The sequence below is a fragment of the Entelurus aequoreus genome, linkage group LG10 (assembly GCF_033978785.1).
Source record: "Entelurus aequoreus isolate RoL-2023_Sb linkage group LG10, RoL_Eaeq_v1.1, whole genome shotgun sequence".
Lineage (NCBI taxonomy): Eukaryota > Metazoa > Chordata > Actinopteri > Syngnathiformes > Syngnathidae > Entelurus > Entelurus aequoreus.
Window position 1 is genome coordinate 2701031 of NC_084740.1, and position 27729 is coordinate 2728759.

The following is a 27729-nucleotide window of genomic DNA, read 5'->3' on the forward strand; positions in this document are numbered from 1 at the left end:
CCTCACTACTACTGGCCAAAGAGACAAGCAAACAGAGACAAGTCTCCCAGTCGGACACAAAGTCTTGCAACATTGAAGGATGACTTTCTTCCAGTGTCTTCTCTCCGTGAAGACCGAGGTCATCCTGCTCTTGGCTCCTCTTCTGTTCCTTCCGTTGCCGTTGGTGGTGGGGACGTCGGTAAGTACATCCTTCATGTGTCAGTCAACATGATTACATCACTCTCTCTGAAGTGACACTTATGATGTTTGTCATAAAGTCTTTTCAAAAAGTTTGAAAAAAACATTGTTTATTTACAAAATCTGACTTGTTTTATTTGCACGTGTGTGTAACATAAAAGTCATGCGATGTGGCCCCTGTGTGCTCCTATAAGATGTGATGTGGCCCCTGTGTGCTCCTATAAGATGCGATGTGGCCCCTGTGTGCTCCTATAAGATGTGATGTGGCCCCTGTGTGCTCCTATAAGATGTGATGTGGCCCCTGTGTGCTCCTATAAGATGTGATGTGGCCCCTGTGTGTTCATATAAGATGTGATGTGGCCCCTGTGTGCTCCTATAAGATGCGATGTGGCCCCTGTGTGCTCCTATAAGATGTGATGTGGCCCCTGTGTGCTCCTATAAGATGTGATGTGGCCCCTGTGTGCTCCTATAAGATGTGATGTGGCCCCTGTGTGCTCCTCTAAGATGCCATGTGGCCCCTGTGTGCTCCTATAAGATGTGATGTGGCCCCTGTGTGCTCCTATAAGATGTGATGTGGCCCCTGTGTGCTCCTATAAGATGCCATGTGGCCCCTGTGTGCTCCTATAAGATGCGATGTGGCCCCTGTGTGCTCCTATAAGATGCCATGTGGCCCCTGTGTGCTCCTATAAGATGCGATGTGGCCCCTGTGTGCTCCTATAAGATGCCATGTGGCCCCTGTGTGCTCCTATAAGATGCGATGTGGCCCCTTTGTGCTCCTATAAGATGCTATGTGGCCCCTGTGTGCTCCTATAAGATGCCATGTGGCCCCTGTGTGCTCCTATAAGATGTGATGTGGCCCCTGTGTGCTCCTATAAGATGCCATGTGGCCCCTGTGTGCTCCTATAAGATGCCATGTGGCCCCTGTGTGCTCCTATAAGATGCCATGTGGCCCCTGTGTGTTCATATAAGATGCCATGTGGCCCCTGTGTGCTCTTATAAGATGCCATGTGGCCCCTGTGTGTTCATATATGATGCCATGTGGCCCCTGTATGCTCCTATAAGATGCCATGTGGACCCTGTGTGCTCCTATAAGATGTGATGTGGCCCCTGTGTGCTCCTATAAGATGTGATGTGGCCCCTGTGTGCTCCTATAAGATGTGATGTGGCCCCTGTGTGCTCCTATAAGATGTGATGTGGCCCCTGTGTGCTCCTATAAGATGTGATGTGGCCCCTGTGTGCTCCTGTAAGATGTGATGTGGCCCCTGTGTACTCCTATAAGATGCCATGTGGCCCCTGTGTGCTCCTATAAGATGCCATGTGGCCCCTGTGTGTTCATATAAGATGCCATGTGGCCCCTGTGTGCTCCTATAAGATGTGATGTGGCCCCTGTGTGCTCCTATAAGATGTGATGTGGCCCCTGTGTGCTCCTATAAGATGCCATGTGGCCCCTGTGTGCTCCTATAAGATGCGATGTGGCCCCTGTGTGCTCCTATAAGATGCCATGTGGCCCCTTTGTGCTCCTATAAGATGTGATGTGGCCCCTGTGTGCTCCTATAAGATGTGATGTGGCCCCTGTGTGTTCATATAAGATGCCATGTGGCCCCTGTGTGTTCATATAAGATGCCATGTGGCCCCTGTGTGCTCCTATAAGATGCGATGCGGCCCCTGTGTGCTCCTATAAGATGCAATGTGGCCCCTGTGTGCTCCTATAAGATGTGATGTGGCCCCTGTGTGCTCCTATAAGATGCTATGTGGCCCCTGTGTGTTCATATAAGATGCATGTGGCCCCTGTGTGCTCCTATAAAATGCCATGTGGCCCCTGTGTGCTCATATAAGATGCGATGTGGCCCCTGTGTGTTCATATAAGATGTGATGTGGCCCCTGTGTGCTCCTATAAGATGTGATGTGGCCCCTGTGTGCTCCTATAAGATGTGATGTGGCCCCTGTGTGCTCCTATAAGATGCCATGTGGCCCCTGTGTGCTCCTATAAGATGCCATGTGGCCCCTTTGTGCTCCTATAAGATGTGATGTGGCCCCTGTGTGCTCCTATAAGATGTGATGTGGCCCCTGTGTGCTCCTATAAGATGCCATGTGGCCCCTGTGTGCTCCTATAAGATGTGATGTGGCCCCTGTGTGCTCCTATAAGATGTGATGTGGCCCCTGTGTGTTCATATAAGATGCCATGTGGCCCCTGTGTGTTCATATAAGATGCCATGTGGCCCCTGTGTGCTCCTATAAGATGCGATGTGGCCCCTGTGTGCTCCTATAAGATGCAATGTGGCCCCTGTGTGCTCCTATAAGATGTGATGTGGCCCCTGTGTGCTCCTATAAGATGCTATGTGGCCCCTGTGTGTTCATATAAGATGCATGTGGCCCCTGTGTGCTCCTATAAAATGCGATGTGGCCCCTGTGTGCTCATATAAGATGCGATGTGGCCCCTGTGTGTTCATATAAGATGTGATGTGGCCCCTGTGTGCTCCTATAAGATTAAGATGCGATGTGGCCCCTGTGTGCTCCTATAAGATGTGATGTGGCCCCTGTGTGCTCCTATAAGATGTGATGTGGCCCCTGTGTGCTCCTATAAAATGCCATGTGGCCCCTGTGTGCTCATATAAGATGTGATGTGGCCCCTGTGTGTTCATATACAATGCAATGTGGCCCCTGTGTGCTCCTATAAGATGCCATGTGGCCCCTGTGTGCTCATATAAGATGTGATGTGGCCCTTGTGTGTTCATATAAAATGCAATGTGGCCCCTGTGTGCTCCTATAAGATGCCATGTGGCCCCTGTGTGCTCCTATAAGATGTGATGTGGCCCCTGTGTACTCCTATAAGATGTGATGTGGCCCCTGTGTACTCCTATAAGATGCCAGGTGGCCCCTGTGTGCTCCTATAAGATGTGATGTGGCCCCTGTGTACTCCTATGAGATGTGATGTGGCCCCTGTGTACTCCTATAAGATGCCATGTGGCCCCTGTGTGTTCATATAAGGCGCCATGTGGCCCCTGTGTGTTCATATAAGATGCCATGTGGCCCCTGTGTGCTGCACATAGTGATAAGACTAGAGTCGCTATGAAGAAAGTGTGCTGTGTAGAGAGATAGTCTTTGATTAGTGATGTGTCGCACATGAAGACGTCAACACAAACGTGTCCTGATAGCTGAAGAAGAAAGAAGCGGCCTTTGAACCGTCATAATAACTTATTATGTAACATAACTTATGTAAGGACTATTGATGCCGAGATGGATGTCAATAAGTACATCCTTCACATTTTGGCAACACATTTTATTACTGTATATCTTCTTAAGGGACGAGTGAATACCAGGACAATATAAGTTGGACACATTAGAGGAGTCAATGTCCAGCTTGTATCGCAGCACACATTCAGCCCACAGCCATAATTATATCCAAGTAAACATGAATTCCAACAAGGGTTGTATGCGATACCGCTGCTAGTATAGTATCGCTGGTACTAATGATTTAAAAATGGTACTATACTCTGTTGGAAAAGTACCGCTTCACCATTTATTTATTTATTTTTAACGGGCATGACAACCCGTCGTCGTCACGTGGTGACATTGCTGGTTTTAGTAGCAGAGGAGCATGTTGGGCAGCGCACACACACAGAGTACTTACAAGCAGACACAGTGTGGAGACAGAAAAGGGAGAATGGACGCATTTTGGTGTAAAAAGTAAAAATAAAGGTGAAGTTATAACACTGAAACACCCTCAGGAAGAGCGGCTTTAAGACATGGCTAGCTAGTTAGCAGCTAACGTCCGTCCACAGTGTTTTAGCTACTTCTAAATCACTAGTCCTGGCCTCCATGGTGACAAATAAAGTAACATTATCACTGGAGGACGAGGAATAGCTAAACATGCTTCACTACACACCGTAGGAGGATACAATAGCTCACCTGTGTCACAATGTAAACAAACGCCATGTGTGGATCTACACCTGACATCCACTGTAATGATACCAAGTACAAGAGCGTATCTAGTCGATACTACTATGATTACATCGGTATTTTTTATCATCACAAAATATATATTTAATTTAATTCATATTATGTTTATAAAGTCAGTAAATACGTCCCTGGACACATGAGGACTTTGAATATGACCAATGTATGATCCTGTAACTACTTGGTATCGGATCCATACCTAAATGTGTGGTATCATCCAAAACTAATGTCAAGTATCAAAGAAGAGAAGAATAAGTGATTATTACATTGTAACAGAAGTGTAGATAGAACATGTTAAAAGAGAAAATAAGCAGATATTAAGTGGATTAATAAAACATTTTTACAGTTTGTCCCTCATAATGTGTACAAAATAATAGGTGTATAAATGACACAATATGTTAGTCAGCAGACTAATTAGGAGTCTTTGTTTGTTTACTTACTACTAAAAGACAAGTTGTCTAGTATGTTCACTATTTTATTGAAGGACTAAATGACAATAATAAACATATGTTTCATGTACACTAATATTTGTTGTTACAATAAAGACAATAATGACATTTTATTGTGGTTCCCTTTATTTAGAAAAGTATCGAAATAAATTTTTGGTACCGGTACCAAAACAACCCTACTTCCAATACAAACCTTCTGTATGTGTGTGTGTGTTGTGTACATCCAGGAAGCACAATGTGCTTATGTTATCATCCTCATGGCGGTGTTCTGGTGCACGGAGGTTCTACCACTGGCCATAACGGCGCTGCTACCTGCATTCCTTTTTCCCTTGTTTGGCATCATGGACTCCCAAAGTGTGAGTAAACATATTCTATTACACATATATACAGTGTGGTATGATATGGTAATATATACATGATGTAAGTATTTATGTCATGTAGTAACATTCATAATAACATGTAATATATACATGATGTAAGTATATATGTCATGTAGTAACATTCATAATAACATGTAATATATACATGATGTAAGTATATATGTCATGTAGTAACATTCATAATAACATGTAATATATACATGATGTAAGTATATATGTCATGTAGTAACATTCATAATAACATGTAATATATACATGATGTAAGTATATATGTCATGTAGTAACATTCATAATAACATGTAATATATACATGATGTAAGTATATATGTCATGTAGTAACATTCATAATAACATGTGATATATACATGATGTAAGTATATATGTCATGTAGTAACATTCATAATAACATGTAATGTATACACGATGTAAGTATATATGTCATGTAGTAACATTCATAATAACATGTAATGTATACATGATGTAAGTATATATGTCATGCAGTAACATTCATAATAACATGTAATATATACATGATGTAAGTATATATGTCATGTAGTAACATTCATAATAACATGTAATATATACATGATGTAAGTATATATGTCATGTAGTAACATTCATAATAACATGTAATATATACATGATGTAAGTATATATGTCATGTAGTAACATTCATAATAACATGTAATATATACATGATGTAAGTATATATGTCATGTAGTAACATTCATAATAACATGTAATATATACATGATGTAAGTATATATGTCATGTAGTAACATTCATAATAACATGTGATATATACATGATGTAAGTATATATGTCATGTAGTAACATTCATAATAACATGTAATATATACACGATGTAAGTATATATGCCATGTAGTAACATTCATAATAACATGTCATATATACATGATGTAAGTATATATGTCATGTAGTAACATTCATAATAACATGTCATATATACATGATGTAAGTATATATGTCATGTAGTAACATTCATAATAACATGTCATATATACATGATGTAAGTATATATGTCATGTAGTAACATTCATAATAACATGTAATATATACATGATGTAAGTACATATGTCATGTAGTAACATTCATAATAACATGTAATATATACATGATGTAAGTATATATGTCATGTAGTAACATTCATAATAACATGTAATATATACATGATGTAAGTATATATGTCATGTAGTAACATTCATAATAACATGTAATATATACATGATGTAAGTATATATGTCATGTAGTAACATTCATAATAACATGTAATGTATACATGATGTAAGTATATATGTCATGTAGTAACATTCATAATAACATGTAATATTTTTACGTATTTTGCTCATTTTAAGCATACGACAGCACAAAAATATTAGCAGTGCATCACTATGTCAAATAATGACACTGTACTTACTGTACAATGTCTGCTCTCACTGGGATGCCAACAGGTAGGATGTTGATATCCTCCCGTTTAGATGACCAATGACTTATAATCCCCGTGAAGAAAAAAGTTGGGTGGAACCAAGCGTATTTTCAGGGTTTTTTCCACCATTTCCGGGTTCATGTTGTCTGTCAGAGTGTACCAACTTTTGGGTTTATCATTGTTCTACCCTGGTGAGAGGCATGATTTATGATCTACAAATGGTTTTCATGAGCTCAGAGGCGAGAAAGCAGCTCACCAGCTCATGATGGCAACGTGAGGTAGTTACCTCTCTGGATCAGTAGTTACCTCTCTGGATCAGTAGTTACCTCTCTGGATCAGTAGTTACCTCTCTGGATCAGTAGTTACCTCTCTGGATCAGTAGTTACCTCTCTGGATCAGTAGGTCTTTAAAGCTTATAACAACAATATCACTAGTACGTATGGTGTGCACTTTATTGCACAAGTACAACGACATGTCATTTTCACCACAAACCCGTTGAAGATTAGACAAAGAAGTACAGGTAGACACAACAGGAACGCTGATGGGTCGCCACTTAACGGCGTCCCGTACAAGGTGGGGGAATGGTAGGCTCTGGGGAAGAATGAGTAAAGAAAGTTGATCTGAGGCCCCGGATAAGTTATCCAGGGTAAATCCCACATAACCTTATCCGTGTCCACACACATCAATGCCACCGTTTAAGACCCCCGCCCCCTTCCGTCCGCGGGCGCACCACGACCTAGTACGCATGCACGGAAAATGCGCAGGTCATAGTCACCTCCAGTGTGTGCAAGTTGTTAAATGTAACTTATCTGAACAATATCCAGTGTTGTGCTATTTCAATGAACTGGAATCCAGTGTGCTGTGGGGCCCTATGGTAGTCAATCACACCTGAGACATCATAAATGAATCAAATATTTGCCGGCAATGGACCACGCTGAACCGTCTACGGACTGGTGTCGGTCGCTTTGGGCCATCAATGAGGACGTGGGGCTTGGCGGACATTGCGGCATGCGAGTGCGGTGACCCTGAGCAGACCATATAATTAACATCTGCCCCTTATATGGACCGCCCTCGGAAGCCAGCCTCTTCCACCTAAGACCAGAGATGCAGGTATGGCTACGCGACACCCAGTTGGACATCTGACGTTACAAGAAAGAAGAATCCAATCTTTATTAGACACCTAAACAATGTGATAAGGAACATTTGACATCAATCAAACTAGGGATGTAGATATCTGGTCAGGACACTCTTCACTATAAAGCTGGCTGTGGCGTGTTCTTTCTGATGTCACTTCCTGTGTGGGCGAGGTCTTTCTGGCGTCACTTCCTCTCCGAACTCAGTTTGTAGAAGATCAATGAGTTCATACAAAGCTAAGAGCCGGAGATACAAGAATTACACGGCTGACTTACCTGTGTAAAAATGTGCCCGAGGTGGCCTGATTTAGCCATTCCTTTACCATTTTTAACGTGTGTTTGGGGTCATTGTCCTGTTGGAACACCCAACTGTGCCTAAGACCCAACCTCCGGGCTGATGAATCTTAGCTTGTCCTGAAGAATTTGGAGGTAATCCTCCTTTTTTATTGTCCCATTTAAAGCAGCAGTTCCATTGGCAGCAAAACAGGCCCAGAGCATAATACTACCACCACCATGCTTGACGGTAGGAATGGTGTTCCTGGGGTTAAAGGCCTCATCTTTTCGCCTCCAAACATATTGCTGGGTATTGTGGCCAAACTGCCAAATTTTTGTTTCATGTGTGGTTATTTTTCACAGAAAAGTGGAATGAATGATTTAAAAAATACAATAAAATCAGCTCATTTTGTTAATTTTATTGAACTTTTATGAAAGCAGAAACAATCCTGTTTGAGTTTAAAGACCTCCTTTGGAAAAGGGAGTCCTTGTCTAGAGGCCGCAAATCTTGACTCAAAGTTATAACCGAGAACAAACACGACATGAGGATTGTTTTATCGTAAGGAGTCTGAGTCAGCAGTTCTCTGTGGGGTTCAAATAAAATAGGGAGGCAGTTGTCCTAGCAGAGCCTTCCAGTAAAGAGAGACTTGTCATGGTGACGTGTAATACTTCTACACTTTGTAACACAGCTCAGAGGAGTTGGTAGATAAGGTCAAATACGTTGCGTGGTTAATCACACAGTGTAGTCCAGTCCATAGTGGATCTAGTTAATAGTGTGAGAGTCCAGTCCATAGTAGATCTAACATAATAGTGTGAGAGTCCAGTCTATAATGGATCTAACATAATAGTGTGAGAGTCCAGTCCATAGTGGTGTTACCAGGGGTGGGCAATTAATTTTTACCGGGGGCCGCATGAGCAACCCGAGCACTGCTGGAGGGCCACACTGACAATATTTCAATTAAATTTTGCTCAAATTATTTTTGATATACCGTAAGATAGATAATAATAATATTTTCATTTAACCTAACTTATCTTTATACAAAAGCAGATGGCTTTTGATGGTTTTATTTTTAACACTTTCTTACACAACACTTCCTGATGTATATTACAATACAAAAATTTCAATTTCTGTCACTTTATCCTGCATCCTCTTTGTTGTAAAACCTTTATTTAACCAGATAAGAAAACGTTGTGAACGTAGCACGCCTGTAAGGTGATTGGCGAAGAAGGAGGAAGCGTTGCTGTTGCGGAAATGAGGAGTGAGGATTGGTTTTCCTTTTGGAAAGAACGAGATAAGTTGAGCTATGTTAGTATAGCTTGCTCAATAAAAGTTTAAAAAGTGCATCAGACTTGGTGTGCACTTCTTCTGGACGCTACAATTGATGTCAGAAGTGGGATGAAATGCCTCCCAGTTCGCCTTGCCATCAAACCTGGGAGTCTGCATTGAGGGCGGAATTCCCCCCGTGGCAAGCAGCGTGGCTGCACCTGTAAACACTCTCTCTCTCTCTCTCTCTCTTTGCGGCGAGCTCCTCACGTGGCACGTACCTCCCGATGACGTAGCACACAAACAGTGCAGTATGCGCAAAGTTTTACTTCTGCCACCAATTGTAGCGTCCAGAAGAAGTGCACATCAAGTCTGACGCTCTTTTTAAACTTTTATTGAGCAAGCTATACTAACACAGCTCAACTTATCTCGTTCCTTCCACACGCACGTCTCCTCACTCCTCATTTACGCAACTCAAGAAGACAACATCAACTTCAGCAGGTCGTTACACTATATTCTTTAAACACAGCAACGTGTGTACCACAAATAAGCACACAGCTTTACCTTTACTTGTCTTGTTGAAAACACGCCATTCGTCATCAACTTTTCTCTTTTTAGCGGGCATCACTTGTCGCTGTGCGCCTTCCCTCACAGGACATACGCACATATAACACTTTTCAAAATAAAAGCAGCACAGTTGTATTGCACGCACGACAAAGATGTTTTTTTAAATTTATTTTGTAATTTGAGATTGCCGCTGCGCGCACGAGCATACCTCCACACGGAAGTAATACAAATAACGCTTTTCAAAACAAAAGCAGCACCGTTGTATTGCACACTCGAAATAGATGCTTTTTAAAATTTATTTTGTAATTTATAATTGGCCTCACGCGGGCCGGACAGGGACGTACAAAGGGCCGGATGCGGCCCGCGGGCCGCACAATGCCCAGGTCTGATCTAACATAATAGTGTGAGAGTCCAGTCCATAGTGGATCTAACATAATAGTGTGAGAGTCCAGTCCATAATGGATCTAACATAATAGTGTGAGAGTCCAGTCCATAGTGGATCTAACATAATAGTGTGAGAGTCCAGTCCATAATGGATCTAACATAATAGTGTGAGAGTCCAGTCCATAGTGGATCTAACATAATAGTGAGAGTCCAGTCCATAGTGGATCTAACATAATAGTGAGAGTCCAGTCCATAGTGGATCTAACATAATAGTGTGAGAGTCCAGTCCATAATGGATCTAACATAATAGTGTGAGAGTCCAGTCCATAGTGGATCTAACATAATAGTGTGAGAGTCCAGTCCATAGTGGATCTAACATAATAGTGTGAGAGTCCAGTCCATAATGGATCTAACATAATAGTGTGAGAGTCCAGTCCATAGTGGATCTAACATAATAGTGAGAGTCCAGTCCATAGTGGATCTAACATAATAGTGTGAGAGTCCAGTCCATAATGGATCTAACATAATAGTGTGAGAGTCCAGTCCATAGTGGATCTAACATAATAGTGTGAGAGTCCAGTCCATAGTGGATCTAACATAATAGTGTGAGAGTCCAGTCCATAATGGATCTAACATAATAGTGTGAGAGTCCAGTCCATAGTGGATCTAACATAATAGTGTGAGAGTCCAGTCCATAGTGGATCTAGTTAATAGTGTGAGAGTCCAGTCCATAATGGATCTAACATAATAGTGTGAGAGTCCAGTCCATAGTGGATCTAACATAATAGTGTGAGAGTCCAGTCCATAGTGGATCTAACATAATAGTGTGAGAGTCCAGTCCATAGTGGATCTAACATAATAGTGTGAGAGTCCAGTCCATAATGGATCTAACATAATAGTGTGAGAGTCCAGTCCATAGTGGATCTAGTTAATAGTGTGAGAGTCCAGTCCATAGTGGATCTAACATAATAGTGTGAGAGTCCAGTCCATAGTGGATCTAACATAATAGTGAGAGTCCAGTCCATAGTGGGTCCAGCAGGAGATCATCTTGAGTGGAGACAGGTCAGCAGCACAGAGACGTCCCCAACTGATGCACAGATGAGTGGTCCACCCTGGGTCCCCACTTTGGACAGCTAGTGCTTCATCCGTGGTCACCAAACCTGTGCCCCCCCCACGAAGGAGAGGGGGGCAGAGCAGAAAAGAGACGGCAGATCAACTGGTCTAAAAGGAGGGTCTATTTAAAGGCTAGAGTATAGAAATGAGTTTGAAGTTCCTTCCTAGAGTGGACACTGCTGGAATAGTTTTCTTACAGTTTGTGAACAACATTGTCTTAGTCCTGTCAGCATTTAGAAGCAGTTTTAACTGGACATGTAGACGGTGGCCACATGACTGACCTTTGACCCTGCCCCTTTTAGGTGTGCATGCAGTACCTGAAGGACACCAACCTGCTGTTTGTGGGGGGTCTGATGGTGGCCGTCGCCGTTGAGCACTGGAACTTGCACAAGCGTATCGCTTTGAGGGTTCTCCTGCTCGTTGGTGTGCGTCCGGCTCTGTGAGTTGCATAACCACCCCAACATCTAAATAGTACCATGACCTCCACTAAGGAACGTACAAAAGCCAAAGGCAGTGACATTGTGTAAATGGTAAAGATATTTCATGTTCACACTGAGAAACTTCGTTTTTTCTTTGCAAATAATCATGAACTTAGAATTTAATGGCAGCAAAAAAGTTGTCAAGAGGGGCATTTTGACCAGTGTGTTACATGGCCTTTCCTTTTAACAACACCCAGTAAAGGTTTGGGAAGTGAGGAGACACATTTTTGAAGTGGAATTCTTTCCCATTCTTGCTTGATGTACAGCTTAAGTTGTTCAACAGTCTCCCTTCTCATATTTTAGCCTGCATATTTTCAATGGGAGACATGTCTGGACTACAGGCAGGCCAGTCTAGTACCCGCACTCTTTTACTATGAAGCCACGTTGATGTAACACGTGGCTTGGCATTGTCTTGCTGAAATAAGCAGGGGCGTCTATGGTAACGTTGCTTGGATGGCAACATATGTTGCTCCAAAAGCTGTATGTACCTTTCAGCATTAATGGTGCCTTCACAGATGTGTAAGTTACCCATGTCTTGGCCACTAATACACCCCCATACCATCACACATGCTGCCTTTTACACTTCGACCCTAGAACGGTCCGGATGGTTCTTTTCCTCTTTGGACGTCCAGTTTCCAAAACATTTTGAATTTTGGACTCGTCAGACCACAGAACACTTTTTCACACTTGCTAAATATAGACTCTAAACAGTGTTTGCAAAACACTTTCAGTGCTGAATGCGAGTGCTAAATGATTATATTTGCATCCCCCCTTCTTGTATTATCGGTGTTCTGGTAATTAGCATATTTTTTTGCATATACAGTACAGGCCAAAAGTTTACATTTAATACGTTTTCTTTATTTTCATGTAGATTGTCACATCAAATCTATGAACGAACACTTGTGGAGTTATGTTTTGCTCTGATTACTGCTTTGCACACACTTGGCATTCTCTCCATGAGCTTCAAGAGGTGGTCACCTGAAATGGTTTTCACTTCACAGGTGTGCTTGAAGCTCATGGAGAGAATGCCAAGCGTGTGCAAAGCAGTAATCGGAGCAAAGGGTGGCTATTTTGAAGTACATATCTCCACGTGTTCATTCATAGTTTTGATGTGACAATCCATCCATCCATTTCCTACCGCTTGTCCCTTTTGGGGTCGCGGGGAGTGCTGGAGCCTATCTCAGCTGCATTCGGGCGGAAGGCGGGATACACCCTGGACAAGTCGCCACCTCATCGCAGGGCCAACACAGATAGACAACATTCACACTCACATTCACACACTAGGGACCATTTAGTGTTGCCAATCAACCTATCCCCAGGTGCATGTCTTTGGAGGTGGGAGGGGCCTATCCCCAGGTGCATGTCTTTGGAGGTGGGAGGGGCCTATCCCCAGGTGCATGTCTTTGGAGGTGGGAGGAAGCCGGAGTAGAACCCACGCAGTCACGGGGAGAACATGCAAACTCCACACAGAAAGATCCCGAGCCCGGGATTGAACTCAGGACTACTCAGGACATTTGTATTGTGAGGCACATGCACTAACCCCTGTGCCACCGTGCTGCCTTGATGTGACATTCTACAATGTAAATAGTCATGGAAATAGAGAAAACGCATTGAAGGAGAAGGTGTGTCCAAACTGTTGGCCTGTACTTTATTCAAACACAGACTAAGAATTGCAATCCACTGCGCATGAGCCTAGTAGATCAAGTTTGCATGAGTTTTAACACACGCAAACCTTCAGTACATCAGGCCCTGAAGTCTGCTTCCTCCAATCATTACCATTTACGAGAATCATCACCCATTCCAAATAAGTTTGAATGAAACTCAATCCGTTCGATGCTTTGACTGCACTGAGGTCACAGCAACGTATCAGCAGGAAAGACATGTGCGTCTCAAATGTGGTCATTTGTTGTGCTTTTGTAGACCATGAACCATGGATCCAGATGGATTTTTTGTTGTTTTGCCCCTAGACCACCTCTAACGTTTCATATTTTGCAGGCTTATGTTGGGTTTTATGGGCGTGACTGCCTTCTTGTCCATGTGGATCAGTAACACCGCCACCACAGCCATGATGGTGCCTATTGTCCAAGCGGTGCTGGAGGAGCTCAGCAACAGCGAGGCACAGATACCTCGGGAAATGAACTCTGAGGAAAGCCAGATAACTGACGTGGATGGCAAGCAGCCCTCACAGTCGGAGAAACAGGCTGAGGCAACAGGTGAGACGTCTTTAAGATTGAAGAACGATCATATATAGCAAGACTAGCAAAGGATCTACAGTCGTATGTTCTTATGTTGCTCTCAGACATGGTCTTTTTTTGAAGGCCCCGTGGTTGTGACTTTTTTGGATACTTCTGTGGAGGTTACCAGGCATAAGACGGCAGCAGAAAAAATGAAGTTGTGCAAGGGGATGACCTTGTGCGTCTGCTACGCTGCTAGCATTGGCGGCACCGCCACACTGACTGGGACCGGTCCAAATCTGGTGTTGAATGGCCAAATGAGCCAGTGAGTGTTGAACTACAAACATGCTCAATTATAGTCAATCTTATCCATGAAAGTACATTACCCCTAATGTTCTTGTCTTTAGACTCTTCCCTGAAAATGGTAACGTGATTAATTTCGCCTCCTGGTTTGGATTCGCCTTTCCGAACATGATCCTCATGCTCACACTGGCTTGGCTGTGGCTGCAGTTTGTCTTTGTTGGATTCAAGTAGGTGCACAGATGATTGTTCATGTCAACTTCAGGAAAGTTCTACCACACCAGGAGTGGGATTGACCGTAGACATAACATTTTGGTATCTCCAGCTTTAGGAAGACATGGGCTTGTGGTTCTGTGAAGACCGAGAAGGAGCTCGCCGCCTACAACATGATCCGAGAGCAGCATCGTCTTTTGGGGCCCATGTCTTTTGGAGAGATCAGTGTCCTGGGTCTCTTCATTCTGTTGGTGGTCTTGTGGTTCACAAGGGATCCAGGCTTTGTGCACGGCTGGGCAACAGACATATTTAACTCCAAAGCAGAGTATGATTCCTTTTTCAATCAAAGACATCCTTTGTATTTGTTCTGACTTACATAACATCATCTTTCCTCTCAGGTACGTTACGGACGCTACTGTGGCGATCTTCATTGCCGTTCTTCTGTTTGTTCTGCCATCTAAACCCCCACATTTCTGTTCATGGAGGACTCAGCGTTTTGACACAGGTGGCCATCACTCTGTCTGAAAAATGTGTGCAAGTCATCGCTGCAATAACTCAACACTCTACTGGCTCTGCAGTGTCCCATCCAACTTCAAATTCAATCCCTCGTCTGCTCACCTGGAAAGTTGCCCAAAAGAAGCTACCGTGGGGAATTGTGCTTCTTCTTGGAGGAGGCTTTGCTCTTGCCAAAGGGAGTGAGGTAGGTGGTGGTAATCATCATAAAGGGACAGGATGACATGAGGTTGTCTGTATTGCCCCCCAAAGCTGTTTCAGTAGGGCTTTTACTTTATCATAGTGGATGACTCTTAGACTTAGACTTAGAGACTTAGACTTCCTTTTATTGTCATTCTAATTTGAACTTTACAGTACAGATAAGAACAAAATGTTGTTGCATTAGCTGGTTGTAGTGCAGGATAAAAGAGCAATAAGGTGCAGATAAAAATAGATTACTGTACAGATAAATATATTGCACTTTTTCATATGCATCCACGTTTATGGATGTATGTTATATTGTCTTTATATTCCAGTGAGTTAATCCGTTTTGGGGGGGGAATTGAAGGAATTATTTTGATGCGTTCAAGAGTCTGATGGCCTGAGGGAAGAAGCTGTTACAGAACCTGGAGGTTCTGCTACGGAGGCCGCAGAACCTCTTTCCAGAGTCCAGCAGTGAAAACAGTCCTTGGTGGGGGTGGGAGGAGTCTCTGCAGATTTTCTGAGACCTGGTCAGGCAGCGGCTTTTTGCGATTTCCTGGATAGGAGGAAGAGGAGTCCTGATGATCTTTTCCGCCGTCCTCACCACTCTCTTCCAGTCTGAGGCACTGCAGGTTCCAGTCTAGACAGAGATGCTGTTGGTCAGCAGGCTCTCTATAGTGCCTCTGTAGAATGTGCTGAGAATGGGGGGAGGGAGCTGTGCTCTTTTCATCCCACGCAAAAAGTGCATGCGCTGCTGAGCTCTTTTTACAAGAGCTCCGGTGTGTAGGGACCAGGTCATATTGTCAGTTATCTGCATTCCCAAGAACTTGGTGCTGCTTACCATCTCCATCGCTGTGCCGTTGACGAAGAGTGGAGCGTGGCTGGACTGGTGCTTCCTGAAGTCGACGATGATCTTCTTGGTCTTGTCGACGTTCAGGACCAGGTTGTTGGTTCTGCACCAGTCAACCAGATGTTTCACCACCTCCCTGTTGTCGTTGTCACGGATGAGGCCCACTACTGTCATGTACTTCACAATGTGGTTAGTAGTGGACCTGGCGCAGCAGTCATGGGTCATCAACGTGAACAGCAGCGGACTCAGGACGCAGCCCTGGGGGGAGCCGGTGCTCAGGGAGATGGCACTGGAGGTGTTGTTGCCCACTCTCACAGATTGGGGTCTGTCTGGGAGGAAGTCTCTTGAAGACAGTGTAATATTCAGTTCAATTTAAAAAACTTGATTTGTCCCCGAGGGGGCAATTAAGAGGCAGACAGACAGCCCAGTAATTGAGTGACTAGTTCAAGTTAAAACACAAAACGATAAGTTAAATGCAAAAGGAAGGTATAAGTGGACAGCGATCCGACTAACAATACCAACGGACATTACAGAACATCATGTCATGGCTGTCTTGAGTTTCCAATCATTTCTACAACTCTTATTTTTGTGTGATGTAGTGATTGGAGCACATACTTGTTGGTCACAAAAACATTCATGAAGTTTGCTTCTTTTATGAATTTATTATGTGTCTACTGAAAATGTGAGGGTGAAAAGTATACATACAGCAATGTTAATATTTGCTTCCTTGGCAAGTTGACCTGCAATAAGGCGCTTTAGGTAGCCATCCACAAGCTTCTGCTTGACCACTTGACCACTAAATTGCTGCAGTTCAGCTAAATGTGTTGCTTTTCTGACATGGACTTGTTTCTTCAGCATTGTCCACACCTTTAAGTCAGGACTTTGGGAAGGCCATTCTAAAACCTTAATCCTAGCCTGAATTAGCCATTCCTTTACCACTTTTGACATGTTTTTGGGGTCATTGTCCTGTTGGAACACCCAACAAGACCCAACCTCCGGGTTGATGATTTTAGCTTGTCCTGAAGAATTTGGAGGTAATCCTCCCTTTTCATTGTCTCATTTAAAGCACCAGTTCCATTGGCAGCAAAACAGGCCCAGAGCATAATACTACCACCACCATGCTTGACGGTAGGATTGGTGTTCCTGGGATTAAAGGCCTCACCTTTTCTCCTCCAAACATATTGCTGGGTATTGTGGCCAAACAGCTCCATTTTTGTTTCATCTGATATCACATGGACAAAGATAAGACCTTCTGGAGGAAAGTTCTGTGGTTGGGTCTTGGGCGCAGTCTAACCACCAGGCCACTCTTCTGGAGGCTGGTGGTGTGGAACTCGCAGGTTATGGAGAACGTGAAGGACTAGTAGAAAGTCAGGAGGATATTCTTGCTGACTCCAAAATAATTTAGCTTCCGAAGGAGGTATTTCTTTTGCTGACACGTCTTGAGAATCTCCTCTGTGTCAGTGTACTTCACCAGATGACATTTAGGCCGTGTGGTTCTGCATTCATCGATGAAGAGCAGATATGGCAATTATGAGGACTAAAATTCATTTCCTTCAACAATTCCTTCTCTGCCCACACAAAGATGCTGACAGATTGCAAAACCCATTCTTGGAGAGTTCTTAGTCGAGATTTGAGCCCGTTGCTGAGACATGTTCCACTGTACCACCATCTTGTGATGTCTTAGTTCAGAAAGAGCAAAGAACATTGTCACTGAACAACAAAAAGACACATTTTGATATCAACTTTTTAATTTGAAACACGTGTTTTTCGTATCACATTAAAAATATGCACAAAACTTTGGCGCTACATGCTTTTTGTCAGACAGCAACATTGCACTACAAGTCACTTACATTGTGACTATAATACAACTTTATTGTCATCACTGAATATTTTCCTCAATTACTAATATCCACTACTTGCATTTTACTTTCTGAATATCATCTTCCTCTTAGGCACATATGTCAGAGTCAAGGCCCGCGGGCCATATCCGGCCCGCGAGAAGGTTTTTTACGGCCCTTGGGATGATCTTGATTTATTATTAGAACCGGCCCGCAGACCGCAGATCTTTTTTTTTTTTTTTTTTTTTTTTTTTTTTTTTTTTTTAGACCGCAGATCTTTTACACGCACCAAGCGGATGCCGGTCCAAGGTTCCGAAAGGGGGCGAGCGGCCCGCCGGGACGCGCCTGCCGGCCGAAGGGCTGCAGCCCGGCCGTCAGTCGCGGAGCCCGCCGTGCCACGCGCGCCAAGGGGGCGGGCCGAAACCCGGCCCCGAGGCCCTGAGAGTTCTGCTTTGTTTCCCCAAACCGCGCGTCACCGCCGGGCCCGCACCACCGTCGGGCTGCAGCCCGAGCGTCGGTGGCGGAACCCGTCATGTGCCGCGCGCGCCAAGCGGAGCGGGGGGGTCAAGCGGGCCGAAACCCGCAGGCCACCCCCTCACCACGAGGCCCTGAGACTTCTGCGTTTGACCCCTACGCGCGGCCCGTCGGGACGCGCCCGCCGTCAAGCCACGAGGGCCAGCCGTCGGGTCGCGGAGCCCGCCGTGCCACGCGCGCCAAGGGGCGGGCCGAAACCAGCGGGGGGTTTCGGGCACCCAACTCGCCTCCCTCCCACGGAGGGAGGAGGGGGGTTTAATGTGAACATTACTGTGCAATCACATATTTAGAGTTTTTACTCAATTCAAGTTTAAAAGTTAAAGTTTAATATTTGTTTTCACTGCATGTTACTTCTCCTTAAACAAAGTGTTGTTTTTGATTTATAGATTTTTGCACTTTATTTTATTGTATTTCAATTTAATTATATTTTAAAAATATTTCAGTTGAGTGGATGATAGAAAATTGCTATTATTGTTTTTTTCTTTGAAGTAAATTTAGCCCACTTTTGCTAAAATAGAAAATATAGGCTACTGATGGTGCCTTGAATACCGGTTTCTTTCATTTAATGTTCATGTTATGGGGATTTTTATATAAAGGAAATTTGTCTTTTGTGTCTGTTGAAAATTAAAGATTACTGACAGAGCCATGAGAAAATATTGCTTTATTTATCTGATCATATTGGAATATATTTGTTAGGTTTTCAGTAGGTTCAATTAGGTTCACTAGACTATATGCGTCATTTAAAAATTTTTCAATGAACATTCGAACAGTCCGGCCCTCGGCTTGTAGCTAAATTTTTTATTTGGCCCTCCGTCCATTTGACTTTGACACCCCTGCTCTTAGGTATCTGGACTGTCCAAGTGGATGGGAGCTCAAATGAGCCCCCTGCAGAGCATCCCTCCCTGGGCCATTGCTATCATCTTATGCCTTCTGATTGCCACCTTCACAGAATGCACCAGCAATGTGGCCACTGCAACACTCTTCTTACCCATCTTAGCCTCAATGGTAAGAACAACATGTTTTTTTTTGTTGAAAAGATGCATTATAAGCCGTAGAATACGGCTGATGTGAGGCAACCGTGGTTCGGTGAGGTGCCGTGCTTCCTTTTTAGCTCAGTTTTCCCAACTGGAGACAAGCGTTAAAACCCTTCCCCAGTGAGAGTCTGCCTAGTCCACGCCTGTTTGGTTACCCATCCAGTTGAATGTGTTTGGCCCCCTTTCCCCTGGCCCCACATCCCATTTGTATCCTGCCAAACATGCCAATTCAGCCCGGATCCTTGCAATTCAGCTCAGCCCGCCGCGCAGGCAGAAGAATGGCAGCATTGTGCGCCTCGGTCATGCACTGCAAGTGAGTGCCAGAGTCGGGGCTGCAAGAGACAAGCAAGCGGTGCTTGGATAGATATTTATTTCGGGTGAAGACAAGTAGGCTCACAAGACAAAAGGACAGAAGGAGAAGAACATCTCATCATTCACAAGTGCTTGAACGTGAAGGGGCTTGGCCAAAGTTATGGCTTGTGACTTGACACAGGAAGGCAGACAATTTGTTCTAGACCTGGAATTAATTATGTCAAAGTTCAATGTCCTCTTCTATTTATTATCTCTGCGGGCTTGCAGGACATGCCATTATTCCGGTGCCATACTAGGTTTACAATTTAGTGTTGGGGCAATATGCATTGTTTGCCTACAAACGAAGGCTGCATTTACCATCTTTTGGGATCTCAGAGCTCTTCAAGGAGCCTCGGCTCCGCTTGACCTCCTGAGAATATTACTGTTACATTGTTTGAACAACTTCACTTCAACAAACATTTAAATGATCTTCTAATCAGTTGGGCTTGAATGACATGTTGCCATTTACAACATATCTTAATCACTGCAGTGGATGGCTATTATGTATCTATCTATCTAAGCAGCCTCAGAAACCTTGGGGTTGTGTTGGATCAGTCCAAGTCTTTGGAGGGTCACTGTCGTCAACTGACCACAAACTGTTGTTATCACCTCAGAAATGTTTCTAAAGTGAGAAATTTGCTTTCAAAATTGGATCTGGAAATGATCATTCATGCGTTCATTTCATCTGGTATTGACTATTGCAGTTCTCTTTTTACTCTCTTCAACAAGTCAACGCTAAAGAGACTTCAGATGGTACAAAATGCAGCTGCCAGACTTTAGACCCAGAACAGTCCATATCACCCCCATTTGATCCAGTCTTCATTGGCTTCCAGTCAAATTCAGTTGAAGATTTTAGTCCTGACTTTCCGTGCGTTGCATAGTGGAGGCCCTCAGTACATGACTTGTTATGCCCCTACTCTTCAGTTGCATGGTGGGGCCCTTTAGTACATCACTAACTTGTTATGCCCCTACTCTTCAGTTCCATGGTGGGGCCCTTCAGTACATCACTGACTTGTTATGCCCCTACTCTTCAGTTGCATGATGGGGCCCTTCAGTACATCACTGACCTGTTATGCCCCTACTCTTCAGTTCCATGGTGGGGCCCTTCAGTACATCACTGACTTGTTATGCCCCTACTCTTCAGTTGCATGATGGGGCCCTTCAGTACATCACTGACTTGTTATGCCCCTACTCTTCAGTTCCATGGTGGGGCCCTTCAGTACATCACTGACCTGTTATGCCCCTACTCTTCAGTTCCATGGTGGGGCCCTTCAGTACATCACTGACCTGTTATGCCCCTACTCTTCAGGGTCTTCAAGTCGGGGTCTTCTAAAGGTCCCAAAAACTCACTGGCATTCCAGACTATAGCTCCCAGACTCTGGAACAACTTGCACCAGTCCCTCCGTGATCTTGACTGTGTTGACACTTTTAAGAAACATTTGAAAACTTCTCTTTTTTAGTAGAGCTTTTATTTAGTGCACCTTTTAACTCTCATTTTTAATCCACTTTGTATCCTTTTTATGATGTCGCCCCTGTTGTATTCATTGAATTGTTTATTGTGTTTATTCACCTATGTTTTGTACAGCGCTTTGTCATTTTATCTGTGAAAAGAGCTTTATAAATAAAATTCACTTACTTTCTATCTATCTATCTATCTATCTATCTATCTATCTATCTATCGATCTATCGATCTATCGATCTATCCATCTATCTATCTATCTATCTATCTATCTATCTATCTATCTATCTATCTATCTATCTATCTATCTATCTATCTATCTATCTATCTATCTATCTATCTATCTATCTATCTATCTATCCATCTATCCCTCTATCCCTCTATCCCTCTATCCCTCTATCCCTCTATCCCTCTATCCCTCTATCCATCTATCCATCTATCCATCTATCCATCTATCCATCTATCCATCTATCTTTCTATCTATCTATCCTAATGCAAGACGTGTTTTTTGAGTTGGGAAGTATATTTAGGAACAAGAAATGGCTGTGCCCAGTGAGATGCTGTGCTGTGGCATGTTCAACTTATGGAGAGATTAATGTTTACATCATTGCAGTCTGCCATTAGTGTTCACAGTCTGGCGCTTTTCTACAGTTTGTACTTCAAACGACTCAATCCTGAGTCTGCAGCATCTCAATTACACCCGCCTATTGAGTCTTTTTGCTCCAGCCAGACTAGTTAGTCCGTGGTTGTGGTTGCCAGTTAAAGTGGCAGGTTTAGTTGATCTTTGTGTGTTTCTGCAGTCGCAGTCCATCGGAATGAACCCGCTGTATGTCATGGTGCCGTGTACGCTGAGTGCCTCCTTTGCCTTCATGCTGCCGGTCGCCACACCTCCCAACGCCATAGTCTTCTCTTATGGATACCTCAAGGTTTCAGATATGGTTTGTATAAGCTCTTCGCTTTGGTTGATAAATATTTGGTGGAAGTACAGTATGTATTGTGCACTATGTACTTGGTGGTCAGTCCACCCCACCTCTGCCTGTCTCTCAACCCTACCTTAAATCTTTCAGGCTAGGACGGGAATAGTCATGAACATCATCGGCATTGTTTGCATCACTCTGGCTATCAACACCTGGGGCCGGGCCATGTTTCAGCTGGACACCTTCCCCACCTGGGCCAACGTCACTAGCCCATAAGGTCATCCTGAGTCCCCCCTCTTACAAAAAGATCTCTGGTCAGAGCCACTTCACAGTCTGTGCTGCTGAGACAAAATCTACCACTGTGTGTCTTTCACCCACACCTAAGGTGAGCTTATGGCAGGCCTCAGCAATTATTTTGACTCAGGGGCCAAATTTAGAGGAAAAAAGTGTGTCTGGGGGCCGGCCGGCACATCGATTTTTTGAACACTATCACAAAACCTCACAATAATGTCTGATTATGACAGACCGCCTTAAAAAAACGGAATTACATTTTAATTTTTTTTACTGAATGAGACACCCAGAATGTAGATGAAAATAAAGAATGTTACAATATTAACTATGAAGGATAAAACACTGAATATTGACAACATATGAAGGTCACACCCCCTCTCCATCCACATATTTTACAATCAAGCCAAACACAACAAAAATGCAACAAACAGTGAAATATGAACATGAAGGGTAACAAATAAAGCCACCTACAATGTGATATATGTGATATATCACTAAGCTTTACAACTTTCTTGTAAAAATCTCCTTCCACGTCTGTCCCTGACACCCACATTTCAGGCTCTGGAAACACTCTGTGGAAACACTCCACACCCACACTGCTTGGTACCTCGTCTGAGCTGCTGTGACTTACATTACCATAGTAACTAATCACATTACCATAGTAACTAATTACATTACCATAGTAACTAATTAGTTTACAATAGTAATTAGATGAGCATAGTAACTAGTATATGATGCAGATTCCAAGCATGTAAAGACTTAGTATAGTTGAAGACTTCCGGTCATTATAAAAGATGAGTGCACATCATAATGGCAGCTACACTTTACATCTTAAACATCTAAAACAATTATTTGGGAATGTCCGGCGGGCCAGATTGAAAAGATTAACGGGCCTTAATTTACCCAGGTTTGTTTTATGGGATGAAGTGGTGATGTATCAGAAATAACTTCATTGCTATTGTGACAGAGTGGATGAGCTTGGCACTCATCACTTGTCCCAACAGGTCAAAGTCACTTTCTCATGTTATTGATTTGCTAGCATTGCTAGCAGTACTGGTTTCAGTGATATGTATTAAGTCATGATGGGAAATGATGAGGTGTGAAGCCTTGCTGCCCGCCTGTACCACGTGACCGCTTCGGGATGCGGTTCAGATTTTGCCGGGAGATTCGACAACTCATAAACCGCCCGAGCTCCACTGGAAATGTGGGCTTTTGAGAGTTGCAGTCAGTTCGGAAAGTGGAAAGAGAATAAAAAGAGTTTTTAAAATGCAAATAGAATCAAAGAATGATGGCAAATTTCACCCAAAACTGGTTACCGCTTTGGTAACAATATTAAAAAGTATTGTTATGATTGGGTCGCATCTTTCTGCGGGGTTTGTTCTCCCGGGATGCAGACGGACCACTCCGGACAAGGTGTGCAGGTAGGAACATGATTAAATCTTCGTAAATCAAACACGTACCAAAAACAGAAAACAAGCAAAAGGAAAACGTGCCAATCGCACGGGAAGCTAAGATAAGCTTAGGAATCATAAACTAGGAGCCAAGAAATACCAACGTAACCTGTTGCGTATAGCAAACAATGAAGCCAGACTGAGTGTGGCGAGAAAGGTGAATAAATAGCTCTCTGATTAGTGGTCGACAGCAGGTGAGCGTGCCGACCACTAATCAGAGGCAGGAGAACCCAATTAATCCCCATGGTAACCAAAACAAACCCAGAGGTGCACAAAACAGGAACTAAGGGAGTCTAAAACTAACAGAACATAACTAAATAAAATATGATCCGGGCCACGGATCATGACAAGTATTGCCCGTGTCAGTAAACTTTTGGTAGAGTAATGGTTGGCGCATCCAGCTATTGATTTCTGGTAGCTGATTAAAAAGAATATTACAGAATGTGTTACAAATGTAATGTTTAGAGCAGGGGCAGGGGTCCCCACACTTTTTGACTTGGCACCGCATTGGGTTAAAACAATTTGGCTGGGGGCCGGGTAGTATATATATATATATATATACATATATATATATATATATACATATATATATATATATATATTCCTCGCACACTATTTGACTGAAAGAGTGTGCATTTGCCGCACGCTCGCCCGACACTGCACACAAGTGCGATGTTGTCACGTTATCGATTGGAAAATGCATTTTTAGACAATATGATTTGGGAGACACCGAGAGTAACAAGCGGTAAAAAATGGATTCGAAAGGACAGATTAAAAAAAAATTATGATTAAAAAAAAAAATAATAAAAAACTTGGGACTTCCCGCGGGCCAGATTTTGGACACTGGCAGGCCGTAGTTTGGGGACCCCTAGTTCGGTGTTTTTCAACCATTGTGAGATATTGTCTGGTGTGTCGTGGAAAATTATGCAACTTCACCTAATTGGTCCAAAAAATATTTTTTGCAAATCAATAATTAGAATAATGTGCCGTGGTCTAGTGCCTGTGCTGTGTAGAGCTTGGCAGGGTAACCACGTAATACTCCATGTCAGTAGGTGGCAGCAGGTAGTTCATTGCGTCAAGGATGGTTTGTGGGGATCCCAATATGCAGAGCACAGCGGGACACAGCATGCAGGTATAAAGTCCCGCTAGGAAAAGGTGCTGAAGTATAAGGATGGCTTTGCAAAACAAAAGTCAAACTGAACTAGCTACAAAGTCAACAAAAACAGAATGCTGGACGACAGCAAAAACTTACAGCACAACTTAAATAGTCTTGATTGCGAAAACAAAGCAGGTGTGGGCAAAAGCACTCAAAGGAAGGCGTGAAGCTGCTACAGGAGAACACCAACAAAACAGGAAGAGTCACCAAAATAACAGCGCAAGACAGACACTAAAGCACTACACACAGGAAACAACCAACCAACTCAAAATACGGCACGACAACTTGGTGGAGTTTCATTTTTGAACCTTTTCTGCTGGTGGTGTGCCTCCGTGTATTTTTTTGTGTGAAAAAAATGTGCCGTGGCTCAAAAAAGGTTGAACAACATTGCCCTAGTTTATAGCGATAAACACATTTGAGAAGTGACGTTGCCGAGCATCGAACCCACGTCTTGTGGAGTAAAAGGTGAATGCGTGAACCATTGTGCTACCAATGTTCAGATGACATCACTGATATTAGGTCAACATTCAACATTGGATATTAAATGTTTCATCTGGATTCAGTTTGTCATCCTCCTTTGGCTTTAGTTGTACTTTAAAAACTATTTTTACTCTCTATCCAACTGACCACAAGTCTATATTTTCCATGGAGCTTGGCCGGTTTATGAGTTGTGGAATCTCACTAGTTCTATGTGTTGGGAACTAGTTGTGAATAGGGTTGCAAAAATGTACCACAGGAAGTAAAGCTTGGGAAGTTTGGAAATATTGACCATTTTTTGATTATTCAAAGTTGGACAGCGTTTTTTTGAGGTTAGCTAATTTGACCTGTTTTGGAAAGTCTTGACAAGCCAAATGTTCTTGTTCTATTGGCAGATAATTTTGCTTAGTTCAAATAAAATACCCCTAACTTTTGTATTTTTTTTCTTCTTGTTTTTGAACACTGACTTTTTGCAGAGTAATCCTCATTTTTCTCTGACCTAACATAAGTTGAACTAAAGAGAAGACAAACTAAACCCCCTGTGTGAGTTGGTATGGTCTGATGTGGTCAGTGGTGACATCATCAACCAGGAAACACCTGGCGGCTCCACCCCAAACATTTGTGAAGGTGAGCTTCCACCACATGTAAGTTATCTTGCAGCACATGTAAGTGAAACCAGTACTGCTTTATATGCCAGAAAACCAAGAAGATCATTATGTGAATTAGACCTTCCTCAAAAAGGTTCTTTGTGTCTTCTTCTTCATGTACTTTCTGAAATGTTCTTGTAATCAGACCATATTTTGGGTATACTAGATGGAATCTTCACCTGACATGTTTGGACTGTCATCTGCAGTCTTCTTCAGAAGGTGACAATATGGTGTGATTACAAGAAAAATAATTAAGTTGTTCTGTCACAGATACTAACAATGAGATCCCTGCAGTATGAAAGAAATGAAGAACAGTAAGACCAAACCACTGTAGCGCGTTCTTAAAATGCCTGCTGGTGAGGTTTTGAACCGCAATAACAATACTTGAGATGCCAGCAATAATTATACTGTGTTAAATGTTGCTTGAATGTTTAAGTCATGATGACTAATAATATATTTACGTATAAATCCTTAAAAGGCTCCTCAGGCTCATGCATTTTATATTATGCGTCGTTTTACTGCAAATGGAATACGGATCCACTACATTAAATGTATTGTGTATGAAGATAAATGTAATTTTTGTACATATAAAAAAATAACAAATAAAATTGCTATCTTCATCCCTTTATGTGACCTCTGTAAGGGAATTGGGTGCTTCATTTGATTAATGGGGTAAAGCACAATCTGCACATGAGGTGGAAGTAACTGTAAAAATCAAAGCTGTGTCTGATCATTTACAATCAATTCTGTCTGAACTGCTGTATTTGTTTTAAAAAACATTTTTATGTATATATTTTTTGCAAAACTACTTTTGTAATAAATGCATTTCTTATTTGCATTGTACATATTGTTGGCAATAAACATTATTCTGATACTGATAAAGTGTGTTACTCATCATGATAAATGATGGTTTGATTCATTTGATATTGTATAATTTGTTGAATTAGACTTCTAATCTGCTGCTCATGGACACGTTTTCTTGCGTAGGTTTTCTAAACATATCAGAAATAAATCTGAATGTTGAAAATAATCTACACGCACACACTATAACCCAATATTTTGTCAGGCAGTTTGTCACAAGTGCATTTTATCAGATCCACACAGTTAAAAGATTATTAGCATTAGAGATTGAATTTTTAGGAGATATTGATTGAGTTGAGTCTTTATTTGAAGGTACAATGCACATTAAGACATTAAACTCAAATACAGATCTGGGGCCGTACTTATCAAGCTTCTTAGAATGACTCCTAAGAAGTCTACTAAGAGTTGACTTAAGAGTAAATAAATTCTTGGCTGAAAGCTGCACTTAAAAGTTAGTTATCAAGCGTCTTACTCACACTTTCAGCGAAGTGTAGGACTGAATCTTAAGTGTCACACTCAGAGCTCAATTACGACATTACTATGTGCCGTAAACGCAATTTTAGGTGACGTCATTTCTGTGTCCATAGAAATGACCAATCACGGAAGGGAATCCGTTGTCTAAGAATAAAGAAATATCTTAGAAATATTTAAGTGGACAATGGGAGTGTATATTTTGACAATAAACTACAAAATAATACAAAACAAACTAGTCCAGGGTGTATGTACCCTGTCTTCCTTGTCCAGGGTGTACCCCGTCTTCCTTGTCCAGGGTGTACCCGGCCTTCCTTGTTCAGGGTGTATGTACCCCGTCTTCCTTTTCCAGGGTGTACCCCGCCTTCTGCCCGAATGCAGCTGAGATA

The 27729-nt window shown here is 42.7% G+C and overlaps 1 protein-coding gene across 1 annotated transcript; it reads left to right on the forward strand.

Annotated features, from left to right (window-relative positions):
* slc13a5b (solute carrier family 13 member 5b) lies at positions 1-26879 on the forward strand. The gene is made up of 12 exons (XM_062059827.1): positions 1-178; positions 4811-4939; positions 11447-11583; positions 13619-13836; positions 13942-14122; positions 14205-14327; positions 14423-14635; positions 14709-14815; positions 14889-15010; positions 19069-19230; positions 21870-22007; positions 22137-26879. Exons 1-12 carry the CDS (start codon positions 80-82, stop codon positions 22260-22262), a joined length of 1755 nt encoding a protein of 584 aa, XP_061915811.1. The 5' UTR covers positions 1-79; the 3' UTR covers positions 22263-26879.
* The last annotated feature ends 850 nt before the right edge of the window (positions 26880-27729 follow it).